The following is a 10,424-nucleotide window of genomic DNA, read 5'->3' as shown; positions in this document are numbered from 1 at the left end:
GCTAGAGCTTAATTCAGAGTAAATGTACTTTGGAGTGTAATGGCTAAAAGCAGAGCAACCATAAAGTTCCTTTGGGGTTGAACATTTGATCTTTGATTAAAATTGATACAGGATTGAAATATGTATCTTTTATCTATGCTCTTTTGCTCAAAAAGGAATCAATCAAGAAGAATCAAGTTCATTGAGACAGAATTTTCCAGGTTTTTTTTTTAAAGAAATAGTTTTATTATTTTATTGATGTTTTAATTACAATAGATTAATGGAGCTTGGAATAATCAAATCAAAGTCACTAGGAATAAATAGTATAAGCTTCCTTTAAATTTAGACATATAAGCCAGTACTGAATATCAGCCTCCCAATCCTGAAAGTTTCCTAAAGTTAGTTAAAATTACTGTAGGTAAAATTCCTTAACAAGCCAGTATGAAATTCATTCAGCATAGCTATCAAGGGCATTGAACAATTATACTTCACCAGTATGAATTTAGGCCTTTCCAGGTTGAAATTCCTGGCTTGATCGATAAGTTAAGGCAAAATAAACATGTACTTCATCAGGTATCTTCTCCATAGTCATTTCTTGTAGTCACTGGGTGTGGATCAGTGGTGGGATTCAATTTTTTTTTACTACCGTTTCTGTGGGTGTGGCTTGGTGGGCGTGGCCGGGGAAGGATACTGTAAAATCTCAATTCCCTCCCCACTCCAGGGGAAGGTTTCTGCAAAATCCCCATTCCCTCCCGATCAGCTGGGACTCAGGAAGCAGAGAATAGATGGGGGCCAGTCAGAGGTGGTATTTACCAGTTCTCCGAACTACTCAAAATTTCCACTACCGGTTCTCCAGAACTGGTCAGAACCTGCTGAATGCCATCTCTGATCTGGATAAAAACATTTATTTTTATGAGATATCTGGAATTGGGGCAGGAAATTATTCTTCCCATAGCTGTTATTGTACAATATGGCTGTATATAGACCATAGTCTGAATTTTGCAGATAGATTTGTTCGTTATCATTTCACTTAATAATCACATTTCATCTAGCACAATATTCCACAGAATTCAGAGGCACTTCTTTTCAAAGCGTGTTCTTCCTTGTGTAAAATCTCAGAAATGGACAACTAATCTATTTCTGTACCTTTGTTGTCCAAAGAGCTCCTTGGTCTACAACAGTGATGGTGAACCTTTTTGGCACCGACTGTCCAAACTGGAACATGCGTGCATGCATGTGCCTGTGCGTGCGCCGGAGTGGTGGAAGCCCGAAGACCAGCTGGCCAGCATGCGCAGCTGGTCTTTGGGTTTCCGGGATGTGCATGTGTGCCAGCCAGCTGGTCTTCGTGTGCACTGGAGCACTGGAAACCCAAAGAACATCTGGCTGGTGCACGCATAACAGTTTTGGGAGGCGTTTTCAGGGTGTTTTTTGGGCCATTTTCAGGCTGCTTTTGGCCCGAAAATGGCCCATTACTTGGCTGGTGTTTGGGCCATTTTCCAGAGCTGAGGTGGTGCAGTGGTTAAATGCAGCACTGCAGGCTACTTCGGCTGACTGCAGTTCTGCAGTTCGGCTGCTCAAATCTCACTGGCTCAGGGTTGACTCAGCCTTCCATCCTTCCGAGGTGGGTAAAATGAGGACCCAAATTGTTGGGGGCGATATGCTGACTCTGTAAACCGCTTAGAGAGGGCTGTAAAGAAATATGAAGCAGTATATAAGTCTAACTGCTATTGCTATTTTCAGCCTGAAAAACGGCCGAAAAACAGCCAATAAACAGCTGGGAAAAAAGTCTGGTTATTGACAATTTTTCAGGCTGTTTTCAGGCCATTTATTGGGCTGTTTTCCAGCACTCCAGTGCCTGCAAAGACCAGCATGCCTGCTGAAAACCAGAAGAGCAGCTGGTGACAGCATAGGTACCCACAGTGAGGGGTCTACGTGCCACCTCTGGTGCGCATGCCATAGGTTTGCCATCATGGGTCTATAATATTGATTCATTGATAGATATTAATAATGTCCCAAATAATTCCACCTGGAATAGCAATGTTCCCTAAAGCACTTGCTTTAAAAATCCAACCTCCCCCTTTCCCAACCCAGTTTGTTTACTTGACGTTCTTAATCATTTAGATTTCTGTGCATTTTGAATCTCTTGCCGCAGATCAGACATCAAGGTGAGGCTAACCACGTGAACCATAAAATCTTCAAAATCGATTTTGTCATTCTTGTTCTCATCAAGAGCAGACATCATTTCCTGGTACTTTGGTTTGGTTTCTTGACCCTATGAAGGAAAGTGAATAGTTTTTTTTTTTAAGTAGCAAAATATGGACATGACTTTCATCATTCTTATTAATGAAAGGAATCCACCCACAAAATGTGCTTTTAAGGATGACACTGAGTGGTGGTTTAGTAGCTAAGACACTGAGCTTGTCGATCAGAAGGTCAGCAGTTCAGCAGTTTGAATCCCTAGTGCCGCATAATGGAATGAGGTCCTGTTACTTGTCCCAGCTTCTGCCAACCTAGTTCTAAAGCACATAAAAAATACAAGTAGAAAAATAGGTACCGCTTTTGGTGGGAAGGTAACAGCGTTCTGTGCACCTTCGGCATTTAGTCATGCCGGCCACATGACGATGGAGACATCTTCGGACAGCGCTGGCTCTTTGGCTTTGAAATGGAGATGAGCATCGCCCCCTAGAGTCGGGAATGACTCGCACGCATGTGCGGGGGAAACTTTACCTTTTACTTTTACAAAAATTAAGATTCTGGTTGGAGAAGTTTGGCAATATTTCCTTATAGTTCACCAAACAAGATAAATGTAAACAATTGCACACTCAGAGAAAACCTTTGCATGCCATAATGAAACCTCAAAGCTATTAATTTAACATTATTTCATCAGAACTCCCAGGTTCAGAAAAAGAAAGAACCTTATATAAAATTGTTAGTTTCCAAACTGAAAATTCCTGATTTGAAGAAAAGGGGACACGTAATTATATTTTCTGATTAGTTTGTAGACAATGCGAGCCAAAAGCTGCTCTGCTAAATGTGAATCCTTCTCCTGAATGGGACAGTTGCTCTCCAGCATCAAATTCTAGAAGGTCCCCTCTCTTTGAGGAATGAGAAGAAAGAGAAGTTCTTGGCTTGTGGTTAAGACAGATAATCATCTGCTTAGCTGCCCTCACTTTGCTTTCTCTGACCTGAATAGTCCCACATCCTCATTGGACTTGCAGGTATGTATGAAATCTCTCTTCTTCTGCGATGCTTAAAAGGGTGTTTTATACAGGATCTCTACTCACCTGAAGGTTCTATGAAATTTTGGAGAGTGATCCTTTCCAGACATCATTGTTAGATGTTGTAATGGAATAAGGGCTTTAGTCTTACCTGTATAAAATTCATAAACTGAAGTAGGAGCAGCTTCTTAGCTTCACTTTTGCTGAGTTTGCCCTCAGCATCTGCCGCATTATCATAAACCAAGGCTGCTGTAGCCACAGCTTTTTCCAGATCAGAGCTTTTTCCTAGACCTGAGAAACAAAAATACATGGAAGGTGACAAATCAATAGAAGTCTACAGCAGTGAATACAGCACTGATGCGGTGACAGGGAGGAAGAAGTTAAGAGAAAGCGGATTCCAGCAACAATGACTTGTTGTATTGGTATCTTGTAATTTCATGATATAATAATTGTTTAATTTTATGAACATTTCTAAACTCTGGGAGTTTATATACACATAAAACTAGACTTTTAGACTTCACCCTTTTGAATTGCCTCATTATTGGTGAATATAACTCACTGACACTGGCAAATTATAGTGATAAATCTTGTCCCCCCAACTTCTAGTTCATGTATAAGTAGGGTATTCTCCAACTTGGAAGATGAGATTGGATGCTAAGATCAGGGAAATTCAAATAGAAGTTAGTGAGTTAGTGGAATTACAGAAGGGTGTAAACAGAGGTGGTATTCTGCTGGTTCTGACCGGTTTGCCCAAACTGGTAGCAGAAATCTCAGGTAGCCATGGCCACCCACCCTGGGTCTACGGCATCCCATTTAGGCCCTTTTTAAAAGTAAAGTGCATGCACGGAATGCGCGCATGGTCACATTTGCGAACCGGTAGGGAAGGTAAGTGAATACCACCCCTGGGTCTAATGATTACGGATAAGACCTGGCTACTGAAAAGAATACAAGTGCCTGGCTCCATCTGAAGCCCTAGAGATTGCTAAAGAAAGGTTCACAGCACTGGGTACCAAGAAGGTAAATGTCCTGTTCTCCAAGCAACCATCAAAGGCGTACCCACAATTGCAGTGCAACATTAGAGTAACAGCAGAGCCACCAAGAGCAGAAACTGAACAGTGCTGGAAGAACATATGGGAGATAGAGAAGACACATAATAGTTTCAGTTTCAGTTTCAGTTTCACTTTATTTGTATGCCGCCCTTTTCCCTGGGGGGACTCAGGGTGGCTCACAGTTCAAAAGGGGGTGGGGGAAGGACAAATCAATACAAGTCTACAGCAGTGAATACAGCACTGATGCGGTGACAGGGAGGAAGAAGTTAAGAGAAAGCAGATTCCAGCAACAATGACTTGTTGTATTGGTATCTTGTAATTTCATGATATAATAATTGTTTAATTTTATGGACATTTCTAAATCCCGTCAAGCATCACAGCTGCCAAGCTGTAGGATCATATGGGCCACTACATAAACACAACTCTGAAATAATGCCAGAGGCTCAAGACATCCATAGTACAACAGTCACCCAAGACTCAAAGTCTAGAGTCTAGACAAACAAATCTGGGCAGTCTGAATTGACTACAGGAAAGCCTAGGATTCAATACTGAAAACATGGAACAGTGAATGGCGCTTTATAAAATCAACTAAGGATCTTCCTCAAGAACTCAATGGGACTGTGGAAGACAACTCAACTCAAGGCAACTCATTCAAGTGGCCATCAAGTGCAGCATATACCAAGGTAATGCACAGTCTCTAATGTTGTTTTCCATATGCTTGAATCCCCACTCTCAGATAATTACAAGAACTGGATATGGATACAAGTTTAAGAATGGAACTACCATAGTCACCACCTCTACATGGATGACATCAATCTGTATGTTAAGAGTGAATGAGACACTGACTTGCTGATTTACAGTGTGAGAACATTGGGATGTCATTCAGACTGTAGAAGTCTGACCAGATGGTAGTCAACAAAGAGAAGGTAGTTATGACTGATGTGATGCAGCACCAGAGAACCACACAGCAGACATACAGACCAGTTGATGTTTGTCCATCATGTTCAAAGAGGACTTTGACATCTAACAGGTTGTGGGCTGTCCACAATGTGTCCACAGGTGGCTGATAAGGCCTATATGGGCATGAACTGTTCTGTCACATGTTGGGTAGATATGTGTGGGCACCATTGTTGCAGCATTTGCAGCTCTGGCTTTGCAGAATGCTTGCTTCTCTCGTGCTATGGTTATTCTTCTGTCCTCAGATGTCTAGCAGCCTTATAACAGACCAGTTACAAGTACCTTGGCTTCCCAGAGTCACATGGGAATCACAATGGGGAGGCAAGGAAGACAGCAACATCTAATATCACCAAAGGATAAGAGCCAGCTCAATGGGAAGAACAAGTTCCATGCTATGAACAGATATGCCCTGCCAGTCCTCAGATATTCTGCCATTATAGTGAGCTGACCAGAGCAGGATTTGGAAACTACCAATGTGAAGACCCAGAAGTGCCTCACAATATATAGAGGTTCCCACCTCAATATCCAGAAAATGTACATCACACAGAAAGAGAGCAGCAGGGGTCTGGTAAGTGTCAAAGTGATTCTTCTGGATAGAACCCAAAGCATCCAGGAGTACATCAGTATGGTGACACCCAAAGTTGAGCTACTGAAGAAGCAACAGACATGGGGAAAGTCTAAGAGTGGAAGTGCTACGACAAGACAAGACTAATAACAGTGACATACGGCTTGGCAATGAAGTTGTTATAGTAAGCTAATTGCATTCCTGCCATGGATTTCGGGAGAAGCTGTTCTCAGTACTGACTGCATTGTTCAGCCTTATACAGGAAAAAGTTTGCAGGAAGAAATAAAATCCCCACAGAATTGATGGAACCTTTCATTCTGGAAGAGCAATGATGTACGCTTTGCATAGAGGGTGGCCAATGTAATTCCTAGGTTTAATAGTATCACCTAACCAAAGATAGACAGAGGAGAAAAATAGCATGGATCACCTTACCCTTTATAGAAGCCAACTGCCTGGAAATTGGAATGCTGAAAATTAAGCAGAGAGAGCTTGATTCACATATCTCACCATTAAATTTTGTTACAAATTGTTTTTTAAATTACTTTCTTTCATGAGGCATGAACATCATATTAACTACAGTAGCTTTTCAAAATTTCTTATAAATAAAAAAGTGCCTTGAATCCAAAATACTAGTTCAGGAAATTTCATTCCATTGCATTGAAAAATTCAAGTTTCCCACTTACTTTACAATGCAAGCGTCTGTTTTAGTAATTTGTGACTTTTATCTAGCATTCGGACTTCAGCAAAGTCAGGGGCGTCAAACTCGCAGCCCACAGGACAGATGCATTACGCGCTGGCCACACCCATCCTCAGTTTAATAAAGGAGGAAAAAGTCACGATACCTTCATGAAAATGGACCTGTTCTCCTTCTCCAGGACAGCTGGGAGAATTTTAGAATCCTTTGCCTCTACTTAAGATATCATGGCTTAGTGCAGGGGTATCAAACTCTTGTTGTCATGGCGGCATCATGTGACATATCGGGACTTTCCCCTCCTTTGCTAAACTGGGCGTGGCCAGTGCATGACGCACATGGCCTGTGGGCTGGGAGTTTGACAGCCCTGGCTTAGTGGGATAGCCAGGCAACCTACCATTAGGGCTAATCCTACAATTAACATAACCAAGTGCTGAATAGAGAGCAACTTAACTTTCTCCTGAGCCACAGGTCAGATTGACCTGCTATTTCAGTGTCTCTTTTGAAGAGCTCATCAAAGATGCTCTGGCTACCTGGTTTTTTGTTTTTGTTTTTTTTACTGTAAATCAAAGTATTCTATGGAGCAGCTGCTCCCTCTGATGCCTTCCACGGTAGCTACCATTGCAGTAAGACTATGACAGGCTCTTGAAAACATGTATGTATGCTCTTGGGAACATGTATGTATGAGCTGCGGTGGCACAGTGGTTAGAGTGCAGTACTGCGGGCTACTTCTGCCGGCTGCCGGCTGCCCGCAATTTGGCAGTTCAAATCTCACTAGGCTCAAGGTTGACTCAGCCTTCCATCCTTCCGAGGTGAGTAAAATGAGGATCCAGATTGTTGGAGGCAACAGGCTGACTCTGTAAACCACTGAGGGAGAGCTGTAAAAGCACTGTGAAGCAGTATATAAATGTAAGTGCTATTGCTATGTATCAGATACAGAGTTTTGTTCTGAATACCCCATAGATTCACAGGGCCAGGCCTATTTGCCAGGGTGGGAGATAGTAGCTGGTGCCAAGCACAACACAAATTAAATATACGGAGGGGCAAATGACCAAGAAACATAGAAACCTGCTAGGCAAGCAAACCTATCTTCTTCTGGTTGAATGAAACAAATACCTCATAAAGTATGAAAGTAGGTTTTTAAAACTAACCATAATGGTTAGGGTTAACCATTGTTTTGGATTCAGAGATAAAGGTAAATTGAGATTCGTCGAAATCAAATTAGAAGCTTCTAGTTCAGGGGTGTCAAACCCATGTCATCACATTGTCATCACGTGACGTATCCCGACTTCCCCCCCTTCGCTAAACTGGGGGTGGGGGGTGGGGGCAGCCCTTGATGCATCTGGCCCGTGGGCTGCGAGTTTCACACCCTTGTTCCAGTTCCTTCTTGTCAGCATGTCCGAGGACAAAGACCAAGTGAAGGTTCAGTCTTGTATTGATGGATCACATTTATCTTTTCACTTTCTGATTTATATTTGTTCCTTACTGTGAAAAAAGGAAAAATTGTCCTTTGATTTCCACATCATGTATTGTCTACAACTGCAATATGGTTTGAAGGTAGGACCGAACGTCCATAATCCCATTTTTACAGCCTCTGGATCTCCTAAGTTCATATTCCAAAATTCATTAATCAATCATTAAGATTTTCATTTATTGATTTAAAGAAAAAAAATACAAACTAGGTCTGGAACTGGGTATGTCTAGTTTAATGAAAATAAGGACTAGGGGGTGACATGATAGTAGTGTTCTGATATCTCAGGGGCTGCCATAAAGAAGAGGGAGTCAAACTATTCTCCAAAGCACCTGAGGGTAGGACAAGAAGCAATGGGTGGAAACTAATCAAGGAGAGAAGCAACTTAGAACTAAGGAGAAATTTCCTGACAGTTAGAACAATTGATCAGTGGAACAGCTTGCCTCCAGAAGTTGTTAATGCTCCAATACTGGATGTTTTTAAGAAGATGTTGGATAACCATTTGTCTGAAGTGGTGTAGGCTTTCCTGCCTAAGCAGGGGGTTGGACTAGAAGACCTTCAAGATCCCTTCCAGCTCTGTTGTTCTGTAGGTGCCTTAAACCTCTGCTACATTTAACATCCCAATTTTGTTTTCAAAACTCTCCCCTCCCCTAAAAGCCCTAAAAAGAAGGTGGAAAATTTCAGCCCAACCCTTCTACTTGATGCCTTCATTGGATTATCATCAGATAGAAGTTTATCCCTTGGAGACATAAAATTATTAGCTACATAGGTGAGAGGAGTGATCATGTTTTGGACAAGACCCAGTTTGACTGAATGCAGCCAATAAAATGCTCCCTCTTTCACGTCTCCTTGGGATTCTTTTTTCAACTTCTCTTCTTTAACAGTGAATAAAAATGATCAGGTTGATGGCCAAGTAGCTGTGTGGTTCCAGTCTGCACTTGTATGCAGTTCAGCAAGACCACACATACTAGGTCAGCTCAAATTTCAAAAGCGAGTAAGGGTTACAAACATGAAAAAAAATGTTTTAAAAAGCTAAAGGATATTTAATTTCTTTAAAAAAAAGCTGATGGGTATTTAAAGTATAATTAGTTGGGACAAATTCTTAATAATCAGAGCAGGTTTGCAGTAGGGCCAACTATTTAAAGTGTTGGTGAGCTCTCCTTCGTTGGGTGTGTTCCAACAGAAGCTGAAATCTGCCCGACGGGTGTACTTAAATATGGAATTTCTTTACTGCACAGGGAGTAGAACCCCTAAGGGGGAGGAAGCAGAGGTCGGTTGCTCCCAGTTTGGCCCAGATTGGGTGAACTGGTAGTAGCGGTGGTGGGAGGCTCCGCCCACCCACCCGGACGCTTATGCACATGCACAGACACTTCTGCGCATGCACAAAAACATCGCAGGCACCCAAACTGGTAGTAAAAAAATTACTGACCCACCACTGGGAAGAAGCTTTCAACTTCTTTTCTTTTCGATTTTTATCCCAGGCAGTGGTGGGTTACTAACTGGTTTACTACTGGTTCTCTGAGAGAGGGCATTTTGGGTGCGCACAAAAATTTTGCTTCGCTCACGCCGCACATTGCATGTGCAATTTACTGAAAACTGTTCTGCATATGCGCTGAAACATGCCAGCGACGGGAGAAGAGACCAGGGAACTGGTTCGGGGGTGTGGCAGGCCTGGGTCGCTGCCAGTTCCAGAGACCCAGGCCAGAAAACCACTACCGGTTCTACCGAAATGGTCTGAACTGGCAGCAACCCATCTCTGATCCCAGGTGTATTACTTTAGAAGTCACTCAAGACAGAGAATGTACCTCATATTCTCCCCCCCTCCTATTTTCTCCAATAACAACCCTGTAAGGTGGGTCACACAGCAGTTGGTGCTGATGTCTACTTTTACGATAATAAATACTTTTAGGCTAAATTACTAGAAACTCGTAAACATCCATCCACACATTCTGAAAGCTTGGCTCTTTTCTCTCATTTAAAAACATACACAATGAACTTACAAATCAAATGGGGGAAGCATATGAAGTTCCCAGAGAGGGGGAAAATTGCATTTGAGTCTCACTTACCGTTTGAGTGTTTTCTTGGAAACTTTGGTTGAAGAAACATCATTTGAATGATCCAGGGAATAGGAGGTAGTCTTAGTGCTAGAGGCGCAGCCACACATCCTTTCCAGTGGCTTGGCTACTACTGTTTATGATCTCTAGGCAACTGAAGGACTGGTGAACTGGCAAACAGAAACCTTTGTGCTGGGAAGGCAGCACAGTCACGGAAATGTTCCCTGCTCATTGGGTTTCTGTAATTAAATCAGTCAGTAAATAAATCTGTGTGACACCCAAGACTTAAGATGTTTATACGTCATGCACAAAGTGCCTTTTAAAAGACACTTTTTGATGGTGCAGGCATATTTCTGAATATTCATTCAGGATTTGAAATACAGGAGGAAATGGAATCCACTGCATGACACACAATATAACTAATGCATCTGCATTGCATT

General features: G+C 42.2%; 1 protein-coding gene across 1 annotated transcript; it reads right to left on the bottom strand.

Moving 5' to 3' along the window:
• Nucleotides 1-1,676: 1,676 nt before the first annotated feature.
• On the bottom strand, nt 1,677-10,158 carry SNTN (sentan, cilia apical structure protein). The gene is made up of 4 exons (XM_014061884.2): nt 9,997-10,158; nt 6,201-6,235; nt 3,349-3,488; nt 1,677-2,251 (listed from the first exon to the last, which is right to left on the bottom strand). Exons 1-4 carry the CDS (start codon nt 10,092-10,094, stop codon nt 2,093-2,095), a joined length of 432 nt encoding a protein of 143 aa, XP_013917359.1. The 5' UTR covers nt 10,095-10,158; the 3' UTR covers nt 1,677-2,092.
• Between the last annotated feature and the right edge of the window lie 266 nt (nt 10,159-10,424).

Source organism: Thamnophis sirtalis, unplaced genomic scaffold (genome assembly GCF_051295495.1).
Source record: "Thamnophis sirtalis isolate CommonGarterSnake01/CBP01778 unplaced genomic scaffold, rThaSir2_p1.2 scaffold_3, whole genome shotgun sequence".
Lineage (NCBI taxonomy): Eukaryota > Metazoa > Chordata > Lepidosauria > Squamata > Natricidae > Thamnophis > Thamnophis sirtalis.
The sequence above is the reverse complement of the archived record's forward strand: the minus strand, read 5'-3'. Positions and strand labels throughout refer to the sequence as shown.